This window comes from Pipra filicauda, unplaced genomic scaffold (genome assembly GCF_003945595.2).
Source record: "Pipra filicauda isolate LSUMZ 115617 unplaced genomic scaffold, ASM394559v2 scaffold102_size2360937_pilon, whole genome shotgun sequence".
NCBI classification, from domain to species: domain Eukaryota; kingdom Metazoa; phylum Chordata; class Aves; order Passeriformes; family Pipridae; genus Pipra; species Pipra filicauda.
This window is the reverse complement of record NW_024103463.1, coordinates 1,778,562-1,797,454: the sequence shown is the minus strand read 5'-3', so window position 1 is coordinate 1,797,454 and position 18,893 is coordinate 1,778,562. Positions and strand designations below refer to the sequence as shown.

The window sequence follows — 18,893 nt, the reverse complement described above, 5'->3', positions numbered from 1 at the left end:
ATTTTCTCATTGCCCATTCTGACGTGGAAAGAGAGGACTTTGCAAGAAGATCCGAGGAGTCTTTCCAAATTAAAATGTTAGGATTTCACATATTTTCTAAGTCTTAATTTGTTTTTTTGTAATTCTCCTGTGTTCTACAGATTGAACTACTCCTTTAGAATAATGGTGGTTGTAAATATACCGATTTACTAAGATAAAAAGTGAGCTTTGCTAGAGTATTATACCACTACTAGGTGTTCTATTAGAACTCAGAACCACAACAGACAAATAGACAGAGGAAAACAAAGATTTTCAAAATTAAATTGCTAAAGATTTCCACTCCATAATCTATTCACTCAAACAGAAGAGAAAATAGAATTAAGTACATATTTAAACATGATGTATTTAAAACGTAAAATAACCAAGAGGGTTGAATGCTGTTCAAACAATGTGATATTTTTAATTCCTAGCACTGTAAAAAGAACTACTAAAAAACTGTGATACTATCAAATTCATTACATAATTTGAACCAGTGGTTTAATGTAAGACATCTAGAGCAAGATAAAAACATACAGCATTTGTAATCAAATATTTCAGCTTTTTGTAGATACAGGTTTCCTTAACTGACTTCAAGGTAAACCAAGACAGATTTAAAAATTACTGGTTATTTTGGAGGAAAGCTTCAGAATTGAAGGAGTTCTTTTTAGCCAAGGATTAAGAAAACTTTGCTTGGCTCAATAAAGTTTCCAGTTACAAAATGGGAAAAGGTTTCAAAAGATGTGTTGGCAATAAGAACACAATAATTCCAGCCATCAGCTGGTCTAGTTTCATTTAGAATTTCCCTGGGATTCTGGAGCCAGAGGAATGGTTTAACCCCAGCTGGCAACCAAGTATCACACAGTTTGTTGTTCACTACCCCTTCCCCCTCTGGTGGGATAGGAAGGAAAATTGGCAAAAACCATGGATTTTGATAAGAACAATTTCACTACAAACAGCTGGCATCAGCTGTGCCCCATTAAAATGCTACCAATTTATTTCCATAAAGTCTCCAGGAATAAAAATTAGTCTTTATATCTGTGCAGATTCTGATCTTTGCAACCCTTGAGGACAGATCTTAAATAATATTTTTGACCTGACTGATGGGGAAGATCACAGTTTGTCCTTGGACTGGCTGGAATTTTGAGTGTTTTCCTGTTACTGCTTAAGAAGTTGCCTCTGGTTTATACAGAGCACAGAGAGGAACTTCCTTTCTGACAACATACGTGCCATTTCACAGCTCAGAATCATCACTGCAAAGTACAATGCTGTCGAAATTCAGTTAAAATAAAGTCAAGAGTCAGTTTGAATTGGGGTCAGCATAAGGGATTGGAAAGAACAGTTAACAACTTGGTTGTGTAACCACTGTGGCACCAGAAGACTCTGGTGCATGACTTTACATTCTGTCCTGAGCTCACTCACTGCACTTAAAGCCCAACACTTAAAAGTTTAAAGGTTTGATGGGTTTTCTTATTCTTTTGCACACCACTGGGTAGACTGATGTAGCTGTTCCCATTCACTTTTATGCCTTTCATCAGAAAGTAAATTTATCTCCAAATTTACTAAATTTTACTAAATTTGCCGGCAGAGGATTAAAAATATTTATACATTTTACTGATACGGGTCTCTTCCTTTACTTCATTTCAATCTCAAGCAGAGGACTTCAATTCCAAAGAACTGGAGGTCCACATCCCTTAAGGATAACGAGCTTCTAAATTCCTGGCTTTGACCAGTTTGCACCATTTCTGGGGGGTCCAATGATGGCACATTTATAATTACAAAGGCCTATTGTACAAACATTTGGAATTTGGCTCTAAACCAGTCAACAAAATCATCTGGGAACCCTTTAACAGGTGCTGTACATGCTGTAGTAACCGAGACTGGACATATTTTCTAAATATAACAGGGTTTGTTTCACATGGTACATAATGATCTGATACATTGCTGCACAGAAGCCAGAAAAATATTGTAGGGTGGCATTTGATATGTTTTTGGAAATGCTAATACAGCTCAACTAAAATAAAACATTTTAGGCTTTGATTGTGAAGAGCTTCTTACAGACTTGTCAGGGGAAAAAAAAAAAAAGACAATGTTCACCTCTAATGGTGCCACATATTTTCAGACAGGTGGAATCAAAAAGAAGGTGATGGCAAAAGGAAATGTGGGGTTAGTTAATTCCCCCTGTATTATCAAGTCTTTTCCTTTTTTTTATATATGCTTCCTGCATGATTTAGACACTTAAACATCACCGTCACAGGCAGGAGGACAAAAGGTGTTTGAATTGACAATTGGTGGGTGGAACAGGATTAAGAGAAAAAAAAATGGCTTTACACAGATGTGTGTCAGTAATCAATCACATCAGCAGTAGACCCTAGCATAAAACAGGACTAAAACAAAGGAGAATGTAGAGAGGTGAATAATAAATAGATCACATAAATACATAAATGGCTGAAATTTCACCAGTGTTGCCCTGTATTCATGTGTCTCCCACGCTTCTGTTCTGGAAATACGTCAAAAGGGGATATAGCAGCTAATTCCTTTTGCTTCCCATCACCCAAAACACCCTAATATCCACAGCAGCTCCATTTCTGGGGAAAATGTGCATCATTTAAGTCACCTCGAGTTCTCACTATTTACTGCAGGCACCAGGAGCCACCATCACAAGCCCACCAAACCCAAGGCAATTTATTCCAAATGCTGACTGACAGGCATTGATTTGTTAACTCGTTCCACATCTAGACAACCTACAATGAAAGCACAGTGAAACGCTCACAGGAGATGTAAAATCTGAAGGCTGGGATCAAAAATGTCACCAACAAAATCGTTTAATAGTGAAGTTATACATTTGTAAATTGTTAATCTTGAGCTCATGAGCTGCCTTCTCTATACATGAGCAGCCCCCCTGATATTCCATGTGGAATATCTCTCATGGTTATCAACAACCACTTAACTACCAGATCTGCTCAAACTTCCCCAGAAAATGGTAACAGGAATTCTTGACTCGTTTCTGCATTGGGTGTAAGAAAGAGTATATTTGTGCAGTAGCTGGAACAATGGAATTATCCAGGTACAACTGGTGTAATTAGATCTACCACAACAACTGGGGGATATTCAAAGGCTTCCTGTACCAGATTAGCTGTGATGCAGGATGATTATTTCATTTTTAGGAGGATAATTATTGAATGTTTTTTCCTAAAATCTGAAGATAGACCCGAAAATGGTGCAACAACATAAGTAACAAAACAGCTGTGGTATCACAGTTGAGGTGGATACAAATTTAGTCAGATATAACTTTATCTAAAAGCGGTGTATTTCAGCATCTTTCCTGCAACACCAGCAAGGCAATAATCCTATAAAATGGGGGCAGCTGTAATTATGCAATGTATCAGTGTGACATTTCCCATCAACACAGCGAAGCTGAGAGAGCAGTGATGTGGCTCAGTGACTATGGACTCCTGCTTGTTTCAGCTCAAATAACGGGAACAAGGGGAAAAAAATGATGCCACCCATAAATTCCCCCCAGAGTGATCCTGAAGGAAGGGGAAATCAGGCGTGAAGAACAGGCTGAAAGGCTGGTGGGACAGTCCCTGCTCCCTCTCTCGTTGACTCTCACCTATTTTTACACGTTCAAAGAGAGATTATACTTTGCCCCTAATTTTAATAGCAAATAATTAAATTGCCCTTTTCACTTGAAGGATAAATTTAACTCTGATGCATTTAAAAAAAAAATACTATTGCAAACATGCAAATTCTTTCCTCTTCTCACTAGTTACAGCTAAAGATGGACATGTTAGTTTTGTACTAACATACAAATATGTATGTTAGTATTTTTTAATATTTTTAAAAAATTAGAGTCATGCTCAGAGGAGGGAGACTCCACAACTTCTACAGGCAACTTGTGCCAATGTTTGACCACCCTGAGCACTAATTGAAGCAAAAACTGCTATTTCCTTCCATGTCACAGCCAGAGAAAAAGAGAGGTAGTTACAGCAGAAGTAGTTAGCAAAGCTAAAATTGGCTACATTTATCCATGTAATTAATTTAACTTGGACCAGAGCAAGGCTTTGTGATTCCAGGTTATGACAAAAATAATAATAACACCTTTTCCTAAGGTCCTGCACGTGTAATTCAACAATAGTTATTCTAAGGAACCAAACAGTGGCAGAGGTGTTACATTTGTACCTTGCAGTTCATTAATGACTCTGTAACCTAAAGATGTCACAGGAGTTATTCTTTTTCATCTCCTAACCCATTTTGGTTCTCTAATTTGATTTTTTTTTCCTTTTTAAATAAATAATCTATATTTCAAGGCTGAAATAATTAAAATAAAAGATCGGAAGCCTTTTAATTTAAAAAAATAAAAATCATTTTGAAAACAATGTCTCCATTCCAAATGACAATAATTCATGGCTTAATTTAACCAGAGGTACATTAATACACCACATCACAGTTTAGAGAATGAACTCTGCCTTGTTATGACACTACTAATTAATCATAGTTACGATTAGGATACTCCAACCTTAGTGTTTCTACATGAGATTAAACTGAATTTTACTGACACAGATTTTTCCCCACATTTTGCCCAGAAGAGTCTTGGCATATTTATTATACTATAAGATGTTATTCATCTGTATTTAGGGACCTTCCTATTGTTATTGATCAAAACCATTTATATGTTCCCTTAAAACGTGCCATTTAATGACAATCTGGCTCTAAATTTGGAAAATTACGTATCCCATTTCCAAATTTGGACATTAAAAATCTGCACTCTTGTCCTTTTGTACAGCCACAGGGAACTGGCAACTGTGAGATTTATTCTAGTGCCATTCCAGCTTTGTTTAAGTGCAGCACAAACTGTTGACAAGTAACCTATATAATCAAAATAATTAGCCGCAGCAATTGTTATTAACTTACTTTAATTAACAATCAATTTACTTTAAATATAGTCTAAGTGCAAGGTTTCAGTTCAAGCTAGCTATAAAGAAAGCAAGAGCATGTTTCTCCCCTATTGCCAATATTGCCAGAACACAAACAAGAGAGACAAATACACGATTTCTGAACCAAATTGGTTAAAATCGAGAGCAGACTAATGGATTTTATAAACTTCCAATACTTTGTTCCATATATTTTGCAAGCACTTGCTGTATTGTCCTGAACAACAAACAAGCTGAACATTTTTCACTAAGTGCAAAGGAGAAATTGCACTTAATGGCAGAACTGTAATTGGTACCTCCATAATGACAACCAGCAGCTGCTACCTCAGTTTAGATCCATTAAACTGAGGTTTTACTGGTATTAGACTGGCTTTGGGAGTGTTGCAGACGGAGAAAACAGAGACAGGAGACAAACTGCACAGTGTGGAGCTGAGCAGGTGGTGAAAATTCGATTTCAAGGTGACATCTGCAGTTTAAAAAAATGTATTTCCAAATTAGAACCAATCCTAGGGATTTCCGTGGGGTCTGCCAACATTAAAAACATCGATGCACCTGTTTTAGGGTTGAAACCTCATCTTTTAGATTTATGGAGACAGAGATGCATTTTCTTCGGTTGTAGCAGTGATCTAAGTAGCAACTGTCCATTTGGAAAATGCCCTTTTAGCCACTCTGCTACATATTTTAGTAATTTATTGACAGTTTTCCCCCTTGCATCTTAAGCCTTTCTCTCACTGAGGTTGCCTATGAAAACCTTATTTAACGTTTCTGAATGTGCAATCAACAAAACTACTCACTCTTTATTAACTATTTAACTCTCTTCATAGAAATAATCACATTTTTAAAAACATCTCCACTATTAGTCTGAAATGCATCTCATGCCTGCTTTTAACTGGCCATTGTGCAGGAATTTCAGCCACAAAGGTGTGAAACACCTGTATCCACATGTACCAACTCTCATTTCAATTTGCTTTACCTTTTCTATGCTTATTAACTAATCAAAACTGGAAAAAACAACCAGCCAACCAAGCCCTCTCTCCCCCTCAAAATCTATTAAACACACTTCAGATGAGAAAACTAAGTTTCTACAAAGACCAAATTAGAGCTGAAAAGTCCAAACTCAAATTATTAGTCCTAATAATCACTGAATTTCTGGTTGCACCAGAGTTACAAACAATTTGTACAGTTTAAGGAGCTAAGTTTAGTAAGTGCAGAGCAAATCTAGCCCCGTGAAAAAGGAAGTTTTTTTCACTTGACTGAAGCTACTGATTATAGCCCATCATAATTATAGATCTCCTCTGTTAATAGTACTCATTTCCAGAGCAAGGAAAAGGGTTCTTCAAACATCCATTTCTAAACGAGTCTGAAAACACCGAGAGCAGATATTTCACAGATCACACAAAATGTACTCCTCTTTCCTAGCACATACCAGCTGAAACTATTTTTATATTGGTTTTGGTGAGTTAGATGTTGGTTTTTGGCGAGGCAAATGGATGAGCTCAAGTGAATATAACATGTTATAGTGATGTTTATCTACTATTTTCTTGGAGGGATTTTTTTTGCATGATTGGTGGGATAATGTTTGAGATGCATTATAAATTCAGTCCTCTGGCCAGTCCCTCTCCTTGTCAGGACACTGAGAATGATGCCTTTGCTGGGCAGAACAGCAGACTGAAACTGCAGCCAATTTTTGCCTGATTACTCATTCAGGAGGAAATGGGGCAGGAATGATGGAAAGCTTGAACATCCTGTCCTTCTTTATAGCAAAATTCTCCCAGAAAATCATGTCTTTCACCTTTTCCAAATATATAGCCCCTACAAAACCAGCACTGACAACATTTCTTCTTCGGAGTGAAGCAACTTTTAAAGTAGCTGAACTCTCTGCCCACTTGAATAAGTGGAAGCAACAGAAAAACAACAATGGCATAAGAAATCTGCAGTGGAACTGTTTAACATGCTCAATACTTTCATTTGGTACTGTGACCAACTGGTACCATGACATCTTCTGACACTCACCCACAATTTCAGAAGGCTAAGATATCCCAATGTCTCCATAAGGATTCATCAGTAGCCAGCCATACAGCTGCTCTGTATTTGCACTTACATATTTGAGAAGGGTTCACAGGATTACTTATTAAAGGTGTCCTGAATTTTCATAACCTCTGGAAGCTTAGTTTTTCCATTTCCAGCAGGTGTCTGCCAAAGCATGCCAGTCATTTCTTCAGGGATGATAAGGAACTGGATGGCTTTCACTGAGTAAAAATGCCCTAGCAGCCTTTCCTCAGAAAACTCTTTTTCCTCTGCTAGACTCCAGCTGGGAAAAGGATTTTTTGGAGCAGATGCCTTTTGGCTTCTCTCTGTCAAAGTCATCTGCACCCAAGAAATCAGATCCATCAGAAGTCCTGTGCCTTGGAGAAGCCAGTGCCCCTCACAGCTTACTCAGAATCAGGGGGAAGAGTTCTTCAGAATCCCACCCATTCTTGAGGATTTTCTGGCTCTTTTGGAAGCATCTCTAAAAGCAGAAAGGCCATGATTTTTGGACTTCTTCCCACACTGTCTTGTAAATAACACAGAAATATGATTGACTGGAACCCAGAGGAGCCAAGAGCTTCACACACAAGAGAAGGAAACTGGAAGCTTGACAGAAAAATTAATAGTGGGATCTACCTGCAGAACACAGCAGGAACTAGAGTTTGAAGCAGAGTTTTTTACTTCCCATATATTTAATACCAACTTTCTAGTACTACCTGTGACTCAAAAGAAACATAGTACTTAGCTTACACTAACAGAAGGGTAATAAATCTTATTAAGTGCAATTTCATTCTCAAAGAATAGCAATGAACAAGTCAACTCGTTCAAGTCTGCAAAGTAACTCCTGCCATTTACTGTTCTGAGATTAGCACAGTGTTTTCTGTCATAAACTGTGTTGCTGATTAGTTTTACTTCAGGCATTGTACCAGTCAAGATTTTCTGGTGGCTTGTTGTTGTTTGGGGTTTTTTTCCCCCAGAGGAATAAACCACATTGGAGTTCTGAGAGTAGTAAGAAAACATACTAAAACTATACACTATGTAAAATATAGATTTATGTAACATAAATATGAAAGGAAATGAATGTCATATTTCATTAGGAGGTGATTCAGTCACCACATTGATTTCTAATAAGCCAGTTGGTGTATGTTTGATTATAAAACCACCAGAGTGTTCTATAAAATTGGTATTAAATTACCATATTTGAAGGTATTATCTCCCTGTTCCTGATGATCAAGAGCACAAAGAAAACCTGCATTAAAACAAATGTACCTGAAGTAATTGGTTTACACCAACTCATGTAAAACAAAAACTCTCATCAGGAAAAATGCTCCCTGAAAATATCCCCTAAAAAGTGTTAACACTACATCCTAACCAGCATATCCATCAGCTCCAAGGTGTGATGACTTTATCTTGGTAGGGTATCAGAGGCATGAAAAGAAGTACATATTAAAATTATTCATTGTCAATGTATTCTATTAAAAAAAAAGAGGGGTCTTAAAACTCATCAGGCAATAAGAAGCAATATTTATAAATCTGGATGAAAACACTGTGGAGTACCTTGCAGGAAACATTGACTGTTAAAGCCTGAACTCATCAACAGGTGTATTTGGAAACAGCTGGAAGTAATTCTCCATATGCAAATCATCTTATGCCAGGACAAGATGAGTAGAAAATAAGAACATGAGCATAAGAGAAATAACATAAAAGAAAACCCTCTGCAAGGTAATAGGAAAAAAAATATTTGTTTCATCATAAGTTAAAAATCTAATTTACTCAAGCAATCAGGAAAAAAAAATCTAATGTATGAAATGATATTATGGTAACAAAAAGCTTCCAAGTGACTGTCAGTCCTGTTTATAATCTTGCAGTGATTATTTATTCCAGCAGGAATAAAAGGAGTCTGCTATTACCAAACTCCAAAGGCAAAGAAGGTCAGTATGAAGGAGGGGTTTATTACCTTGTTTTCTGTCACATGAGGAAAGAAAATAAAGATATTTAATCTAACTTGATCGTAAACTTTCAGGTAGGATGCGAATGATCTTTCATGATACACTGCAGGATTATCTTATCTATCCCTCTTTTCTCTCTTCCCATATCCATTTGTTGCTGAGACAGGACAGTCACCCCTTTCTCTGACAGGAAAGTTGACTGGGAACTAAGGAAGAAAGTTGGTAGAAGCTTCAAACCTGCTGCCCAGTTCATTCATAATTATGGGTTGTTGGATAATGGGAGATCCAGTGAAAGGATGAGCTCTGTCTGAGCACATTTCTCTCACCTCTTCTACCTATAAAACTCCTGCCACCTTGCAGGTAAACCCCCCTTGCCTCTGCCAAGCTGCTGGAAACCCAAACCCGCAGCATCCGGAGCGTGCGCCGATGCCAACAGCAGCTGTATGGGATGGCCCTGCTCCCATCCCTGCTCCCTAATCCCCCTCTGCTCAGGCAAATCCAGGAGCTTTCTGGGCAGCTGACTCCATTTGACCTCACAACTCCCAGAAAAGGAGACTTTATTTAAAACCAGCTTTTTGCTGGCAGGGCAAAGGCCCAGTGCCCTGATGGCAGAGAGCACACGACTGGGATAACAACACATCCCAAGCAAATCTTTCTTAAACACAGTTATTTCAATTATTAAGTCAGTGGCTAATTCAGTGAGAAAAGCTGTATTTGTACCTCTCATTCTACAGAACTCCAATGGCAAGTGATGTGTGAAGATCATTACTCTCTGCTAATTGCCACTCCTAGAAGCAGAGACAATTAACTACACGATCCATTGTCCCTGATAATTATTATTTACACAGTAAATAATATGGACACTATAGGTTGGGTTTCTTCTGCCTAAGTTATTCTGAGAAAATGCTTACCAAGTGCTTTATAAAAAGTTTTAAAGAATATGTTGTTGAGGATTTTTTTTTGTGATGACTGTCTGGCTTATATATAGAAAGATGCTTTTGCCTGCATTTTTTGTTCCCATCTATAATTTATAGCTACATTATACAGTTGTATAACATTGGGAACATACAAAAAAAGGAGATAAAGATATAAATTTACATATGATGGGAATAATTTTGCCTGTGAAATAAAACCTCTTACAAAACATAAAGATCTTTAGAAATCAGTTCAATCAATTTCCAATTAAATCAAAGAAGTTTTTCATTTTAAATGGCTCAGCAACATTTTGCTGGAGATTCAGAAATAGTGCAGACAATATTTTAATGCCATCACCTGAGCCTTTCAAAAATAAGAGCATAGAAAATTTTCACAAATTTCCAGTACCAAATTAATGTGCTGAAAGACAATAAAAGACTGAAAGTATTATCCACAAGTCACTTGACTCGCAGGACACCCTTACTGACCCAAATCCATCCCTGCTGGGCTGGAAGGGTCCTCTTTGAAAATCATGAATTTGACTCTTCAAAGTAGATTTTCCTCTGTATTTCTCCTGGTATTGTATATTTAGTAACTTACTGTACCCCCAAGATTGCAGGACCCAAACTGTAAAACCTGGAGCAGAGGTTCATGAGTTCATACAAACTCCTGTATTCTTTTTCAGAGGGTGAAGAAATTAGTTATCTTTGAATTCCTTCACTAGCTCATCAGTCTCCTCCTCTCAGCACATTTTTTCTGTGAATTTTTCTAGATGGTTTTAATTACTCAAGGAGTAAAAGATTTTGCCATTCCAAACGTATTCCGCAGTGTCAACACAGAAAGCTGATTCAAACCCCTTCCTCCTTCTTCTTGCCACCCTCATCCAAAGCCAGGTGACACCAAAAACAAGCTGGTCCAGTGTCACTGCAAGGGCCAAGCTGAAAAAATTCATTCCACATATGTTTCTTACTGTTCACTGAGTTCCAGTGCCATTATGTAAGGATAACACGTTCCACAGATCTACCCTTACATAAAACAGCTGTCAAACAGCACTTCTCCTCCTTACCATCCTTAAAACACAGACTGCTGACATCTCGACACATTATCTAAAGGTAGAATTTATTTTTGAGCATTGCCCGAGGAAAGAAAGCAGAAGTAAAAGAAGTTATGAGGGATGGACACTGCTCTCAGGTTGTCACCAAAACTCCCTCAAGCCCTGCCATACCAAAACCACCACTGCAAAGCTCCCTGTGGACAAAGCTGGGATCCGTGGGGGGAAAAACACGATGCAGTAAAACAAGGAAAACCAGAAAGCTGGAAAGGGGGAGAAACTGTGAGGAACACGTGCAAACTCTGCTGCTGCCAAGTGAGAATCAGCTCTTCTCCTCACTTTCCAGTTTTCCCATTTTCCCCCCTCAATGTGCCCTCACTGCAACAGTTTTCCAGAGTTCTCATTCCTTCTTCTGCTGCCCCTTCATGCCCAAAGCTGCCCTGCTCTCTCATGGCCACTTGTCTGCCTGATAAATGACTGATCTTCACAGACTTTAAGGCAGCAACTGGAGCTGCCACTTGTGTTTGTGCCTTGATGTTAATGGTAGGGAACTGCAGGAGGAATAAAACAGGATTTAGGCCAGGCCATTGACTCAGTTGTCATTTAATTTTATCATAAATTAAAGCTTTCCTCAATCTATACTTATTAATTTTTCTGTCCCCGTTTCTGTCCTCACATTTTGTGTGTTTTTGGTGACGGGTTTTTTTTAAGAATCTATTTTTACTCCAAACACTGTTAACAATGTGAACTAAGCTGGATAAAATAAGAGACTACCTGAACCTTCAAGTGCAGCAAAAATAAATGGTCAAATTATGGGTATTTTAACATAAGAAACAAAGAGCTTGCGAGTAGCTTTTAAGAAAACCATACCTGAGAGTAAAATTATCTTCCCAGTTTCATATGCCAAAGTAACTAAAAGTGTAGTTTGGAAGTCAAAAGCTGGTTTCTCATGCTTCTCTTTTGAATAAGGAGAATTTTAGGGATATGCAATAGCAGTTTCATTTAACAGGGCTGCCTTTGGCAGATAAAGCTACAATACAGCACAGGCTCTGCTTCTGTATAGGACTTATAAATACTCTATTTTCTGTTGGTATGTGTGGCATCATCTGGTCTATTGGGTTTTCAGCTCTGTTAAAATGAAATAAACAATCCTTCCTAAACAGTTATGGACTCCTTCCTTTCTATTTGGAAAACAAGGCTTCATATGCAAACAGAGACAAACAAATAAATGTATATAGACAGAACAAAGGAAAGGTCTGTGCTCTGTCAGACAAGGATTAGGGAGCAGCTACTGTTCAAAAGAAGGCATTTCAATCCTCCTTTCCATGAGTAATAACTTTATACATTAATGGGGGGAACTGTTCAGAATATCCATAAACATACATACTACACCTCTAAATTATTTGGTAGGAAACTTCCAAATATCCATATTCCCCCCCAAAACAACTCCAAAGTTGTCTTACTGTATTGATAGAGTTGAAATTATGAAAGGTGAAAGGTAAAACAGTAAGTTTCTCTTGCTTAAATAACATATCTGTATATATATATTATTCTTGAGACAATTTTTTCGTCTGATTAAACAAAAAAAAATAGTCAAGATTAATCCAAGTATTTGATAAATAAAATTCAGTCTTTGATTAAAAAAAAAAAATCTGTAAGAAACAAGCATATTTTGCACTTTAAATACCTATGGAAAGATTGTTCTTTACAGGAACACTGTCTCTCAACAATCCAGATAGTTGTACTTCTTTTGGATGCAAATATTCCTCCCAAATGAAAGGAGCCCTTCACCTGGCTACTCCATCTCTGTTCTCAACACCAACAAGAGATTTGAATCTATTCCTGCAAAGCAGCTGTTGTGTTAAATCTTATTTTTCATTACTTTCAACATTTTGCTTTTGTAGAATTTTTGTAATTTTTTCTTGGGAGTTTCCACATGTTCTGGGTTCACAACCTGCTCTGCCAGCCTCCCTTCATCTCTTTTCTCAAAGTAACAGGCAGTGTGTTCACCCCAGCATTCTGCATCAGACAATCAGTCAAAAGAATGATATATAATAAAAATAATGATATTAATATAATAATAATAATATTATTATAAAAATAAAATTCTGTGCCAGAATCCCTTGAACTGCTTTCTGTACAAAGCAGTTAGAATTTTTTTTCACTTATTTTAGTAAGATTATTCACTATATACTCAGGCACCAGCCATTACCCAAAAGAAGAAGGTGAATTGACACCTTCCTTTCTCCCAGTAAATCCCAGTGGCTGTGGCTGTGCTGCAGATCCATCATCCCTGTTCCACATGGTAGCAACATGGTTGGAATTTGCTTGCAGCAACCTTGGTAACTTCACTGTCTTTTAGATGGATGTTATAGTGCTGTATGCAGGTGTTGTTCTGCATATAAAACACTGTCCTGGCTGCAGCAAAGTTGCCTACAATTTATTTTATTTTATTTTTCCTCATTCTCCCTGTCTGGTTTTATCCAGTAGAGGCCTTTTTGTTCCAGAAGTTTTCCCGGGTCACATTCATAACCTGACTAAGATTTACTAACATATAGACTAACATATGTTTGCTTCATTCCCTGAGGTGGCAGCAGCTGGGGAAGGGAGGGAATGTTTGGCCCTTTGCTGTGACATCTCTCCCTTGGAGACCCTCAGTTAAAGGTTTGCCACCACACTGTGCCACACACTGTGTAAGTGCAGTAAATGGTGCTCCAGACCCACTGAAAACAGTCCTGCTGCAGATCCAGAGATTCACCTAGTACAGGAATAAGTAGCTTTTAGTCTCCCTGTGCACCCATCAAGTACCAAATGAAATGCCTGTGTTAGTTCCTGATAATAACAGGGTCAGCTGGGACTTTTTCACTGGTGCTGAAGATCACTCAGCGAAATACTAATTGGGATGTCTTCTTAATAAGAACACGTTATACCCACCCAATGCCCTAGGACAGCTTTCAGGAAATTAAAAGAAGAAATACCTTCCTAATTAAAACTGAAATTATGCGAGGAAGAGCTCCACAGAAAAGTTCAAATCAATAGTTCTGGTGTTTGGAGTCTCTCTTTCATTACTGCTCTGTGATATCCAAGATCAATGTGCTTCTGCTCTGAGTGCAATCAAAGTATTCCCAAAGTGCAAATTTTTGCTCCCAGAGTAAGAGACTCTTTACAGCCCTCATCATAGCTCACATGCAAAAATATATGAAGTCTGATTTTATTTCACGTGGGACAGCTATCCAAAACATGAATGCTGAAAAGGTTTTTGTAGAACAGCTTCACATAAACAGCATTAAAACAGCATTAAAGCGTCATTAAAGTTGCTCTGAAGTTAATGGAATGCAAAATCAGCTCACTCAGCAACTTAATTTTGGAATGCATTAAAAAGAGCTATATTTAATGATGCTATTGTTCAGTTGGAATAATTTGTGTTTAATTTCTCAGGGAAATTCGAATCTTTTATCCCGAGCACTGATATTATTTTCTTTTTATACTTTTATCAATGGTTCAATTGCCCCTTAATCAAAAGACAATGCAAGAGGGAATATTTCTCATTCAGCAGAGCATCTTGGCTAATTTTATGGCCCCATATGTGATCCCTCTGAACAGAAGTTCACACAAAGCACAATTTACAGCGTAGGCATAACTAGATAGCCAAAAATAGAATATGCAAAACTCAGTCTGAGCGACACAACTCTTACATGCCCTTTGGGTTGGAGCTGATATTCACAACTTGATTAAACATGCTCTAAGAATGAGCACACAGGGATGCATTCGGTATTAGCAGCTAGAGAAATAATTCTGGGGACTTCATCCTGGAAACAACTCCCCCAGGTAATTTTTACTGCATTTATTTATGATTTAAAATGGGCTATGGAACAATACTTTGTATCTTAAAGTTCAGCTTAAGTTTGCTCTAGACAAGGAATAAAATGAACTCCTCTGATACTGGAGCTGTGGTTCTGGGGGGGGGGGCCATACCACAAGGCTTTATCTTATGGTGCTGTGTAATAGCTAAAAATCACCATTAATTTTACACAGCTAACCTCAAGCAGTTAGCTGCTGAAGATCTGATCTGCATCCAGAAAAAAATGTGATTTTCAGAGGGTTTCACCCATTTATCAGTTTCACAGATCAGTCTCTGTGCATATTTTAAAAAGTACTGAGATGGTGAAATATTGACTCTTTTTAATATGCACACAGAGCTGATTTCAAAAAGAAGCAATGAAGACAAGTCAGAGTGAAAAAAAAAAATTCAAAATTACATAAAGACCATTTTAGAACTACTATTGACCAGAAATTTTTCAGTTAAATGAAATTATTACCACAAGAAAAACAACAGAATATTAAACTTAAGATTACAGAGGCATGACTGGAAAGCCTGATGCCTCCTCACTCAGAAACCTACATCTGTTCCAGGATTCAGAGAGGGTGAACTGGTGTGTGACTGGTGTCACCACTGTAGCAGTTATCCTAACACAAATTTAGATAGGTACCTGTTATCCTTCATCCCAAATTCATCTCTGTTACCTTGTGTTAATCCCAGCCTGTGTACTGAGGATGAGTCACAAACACACAAATCAGCTTCCAAAAAGCCGTTGCCATAAAATATCTACATTGAGCTTTTACACTGAACTGCCTGAGCGAGGAAGGCCCATCTCTCCTGTCTTTAACCTGCCTGGTTCTGACCTGGACAGACCTCAGGACAAGGACAGAGGAAGAGCCAGGACTCAGCTGGGAACGGGTGCTGCTGGTTGGATGCTCCCAGCTGAGTGAGCTCTGCTTCCCCAGGGGGGCTGAATTCCAAGGGAAAAGGGCTGGCTCCAGCCTCAGCTGACTGAAGCTGCGTGTCCCTACAGGACAGGAGTGATGGGATCACACTGCTGGCTGCTTTCAGCTGGGAGGGGACAGCACAGCACCTTCCAGAGCTGACGGAGGGTTTGCTGATTGATTCCCTGTCCACTCCGTATGGAGGAACTGGCTCCAGCTGCCCCAGGGGCTGGTTCTCCCCACATTTCCCTTCCCAGAGTGCCAAGCTTCAGACACTTATCCTGGCCAAACAATCCTCAAGAGCATTCATTTCAAAAATACCTTTGCTACAAACACACTTTGCGCGTCCGTGTGAGACTTCTCTAAACATTTTTCTTCCCAGTGTGGATTATTATTAATATCCAGATATTTACATAGCAAGATTTAAAGGCAATGTGTGCTCCAGCACTCAGCACTATTTGTTTTCTGTGACAGTATTTTAAAAGACTACTTTTAAAACAAACATGAAGTGTATGCAAGACTATATTATGCAGCTCAGCACAGAACAATAAAAAGGACAATACATATATTCATAAATTTAAAAAAAAAGCCTACTTGTTCAGCAACATTAAAATCCAGCTTGACCTTTCAAAGAACAAATCTATTGGAATTGCAAAATTTTTCAGCCTCTTAATTAGCTCTGTGCAGAAGAACCTAATGCCACAAGCAAAATGGATATTTCCATTCTGGCCTCCTTTACAGACTGAATTAAATACTTCTGGATGTGACTCACTTGAAACCAGAAGGAACGAAGTTCATTAACCTCACTGATTTAACCAATCCAATTTGTCATATTTGAGAATCAATTGAAAGTTCTCAGACACACAGAAATCATTTTACACAGGTGAAGTCTCAGTAAAAGCCAGCTGTGTTAACAAATTTATCTGCACCAAAGCCGAGCCATCCCAATCTAACGACAGCAAGAGATTTTTAAATGTTCCATGGGCTTGTACTTATAAGTAAATCCCTATCCATAAAAAAAAACCCAGACCATAAAACATATAGGTTTTGCAGCACCAGTATTTACCACTTCATAATCAACAACAGGACATTCAGGAACTAGCACGGCTTGGTAAAAAACCCTACACCTCCTTCCGCTGCGTTTTATTTTATTGATTAAAAAAAAAAAAAAAGCCTACTCACCAGAATTTTTGTGGTATAAGCACTGTTGATAGCAATTGCATTAACCAGCAATTCCATGGTTTTGGCAGGTATGGAATCTGGGTCAGGGATCTCCTTGTAGTGGACATCACCAACGTAGGCTTGGACAACCGTCATGCGGTTGGTCGTCAGCGTGCCGGTTTTGTCGGAGCAGATGGCTGTGGCATTTCCCATCGTTTCACAGGCATCCAAGTGCCTGACCAGATTGTTATCCCTCATCATTTTCTAAGGAGAAAAAAAAAAAAACCACGTAAAATAAAAAACCTTCAAGATTTTGCTTTGACAGGTTTTTAACACGGGTTATAAAAAGCGCAGGAGAATGGGTTTAGTCTTGCTTGTGAAAACATAAAGCTCCCTAAATTTGAACTTTGATCCAGGCCAATATCCCAAACCCTTACAGACAACCAAGCTGTGATTATCCTTGAGATAATTTTGCCTTTAATAAGCTAAAACGGTTCCATAATTGTTTGCAATATTCTACATTTCAAGAAATAGCTCCAACAGCAAAGATTAGTTAAAGAAAACAAAAATAACGGCATTTTTCAAACATCATCATTATGGCAAATATTCAGCTTTTTCTTAGTAATATTTGGAATGCCAGGATACTATCTTGCAGCACATGGATGGACTATACATCCAGGAGAAGGGAAAAGGGAAAGGAAAAAGGGGAAAGTGGAAAAAGGGGAAAAGGAGAAAAAAGGGGAAAAAGGGGGAAAAGGGAAAGGGGTGTCAGATGAAGGACATGAGGAGAATGAGAAAATATTTTAAAAGCAGCTACAGTCTTTATTAGCAAACTGTCATCCTCGAGACATGGGTTTTTTTCCCCCCTAATAATTATGATATTTGGCTACATAGAAATCAAGATATTCCTTCTTAAAGTTCATAATTTGTTTACATGTTAAATGGGAATAAACTTTACTTCATCTTCATCTAAGATTGCCAGAATGTTTAAATAAGTCCCTTCTGACTAAATTGCTAAAGTAATCCACAAGTCCAGGATTTTAATCTCTTTAGCTTCCTAATAGAATCATTTACATTGACTTCAAAGAACTGCAACTGCATTTCAGAAAAGTACATGAAAGCTTCAGTGAAACTCTAATTTCTTTGTAAAGTGTTCCTGAAGGCTTCAAATCCTTGTCAAAACTTTGTCCTATTGCACAAGAAAATTTGAATACAAAATTATTCCCTGTCCAAAGACTGGACTGTTCTCAGAGTAAATTCTGCTCAATAAATTCCTTGTTCTTTGCAAATCAAATAGGTATTTCTACTACCTGATTATCCTGCACTGTGTGGTTTTAAAGAGATCTATTAGAAAACATATGTATTCACATTTTTGTTAGATACTTTCAATATGAGTTTACTTTAAAACAATTTCACTCTAAATAACATTTTGAGCACATAATTTGCAGACCAAGTTTCATCACACCTGATAAAACCTGAGGGCCAACTCAGTGGTGAACTTGAGCAAACAGCATTTTTCTCCCATGATTATTTTTAATGTCTCTTACCTTTACAGAATAAGCCAGAGAAATAGTGACAGCAAGTGGGAGTCCCTCAGGAACAGCAACCACGAGCACAGTAACACCAATAATGAAGAATTTAACAAAATACTGGACGTAGACAGGAGTGCACTCAGGCAACCACTGCTTCTTGTTGACCACAAACGTGTCAATGGCAAAATATAGTACCAAAATTATGACAGTGATAGCAGACATCACCAAACCTGGAAAGAGAAATGATCCATTACTGTAACACAGAACACAATTAAAAACATCAGAAATCAGAAATCTGCATTGGAATTTGATGTGAAATTATTTTCTTATTCTAAGTGACATTTCTCACCAATATTAATAATGATGATAATGATCAAGTCTACAGGAAGAAACATTGTTATAATATAATTACAACAGCATTACATTCCAGTACATAAAGAAACACTGAATGCTGCAGAACAGCTGAATCACACTGCATTCATTTTTAAGCACTGTCTTACTGCTGCCTTGAAAACTTCCCAGCCAGTCCAGTTCTCCAGGAGTT

At 37.9% G+C, this 18,893-nt stretch overlaps 1 protein-coding gene across 5 annotated transcripts in view; it reads right to left on the bottom strand.

Moving 5' to 3' along the window:
• ATP2B2 (ATPase plasma membrane Ca2+ transporting 2) overlaps positions 1-18,893 on the bottom strand; it is a 411,315-nt gene that overhangs the window by 58,393 nt on the left and 334,029 nt on the right. For all 5 annotated transcript variants that reach the window (XM_027738163.2, XM_027738225.2, XM_027737921.2 and 2 more), the window contains 2 exons: positions 18,365-18,579; positions 16,839-17,081 (listed from right to left, as the gene is read on the bottom strand). In XM_027738163.2, the coding sequence (XP_027593964.1) occupies positions 16,839-17,081; positions 18,365-18,579 (458 nt within the window). The remainder of the gene's footprint in view (positions 1-16,838; positions 17,082-18,364; positions 18,580-18,893) is intronic.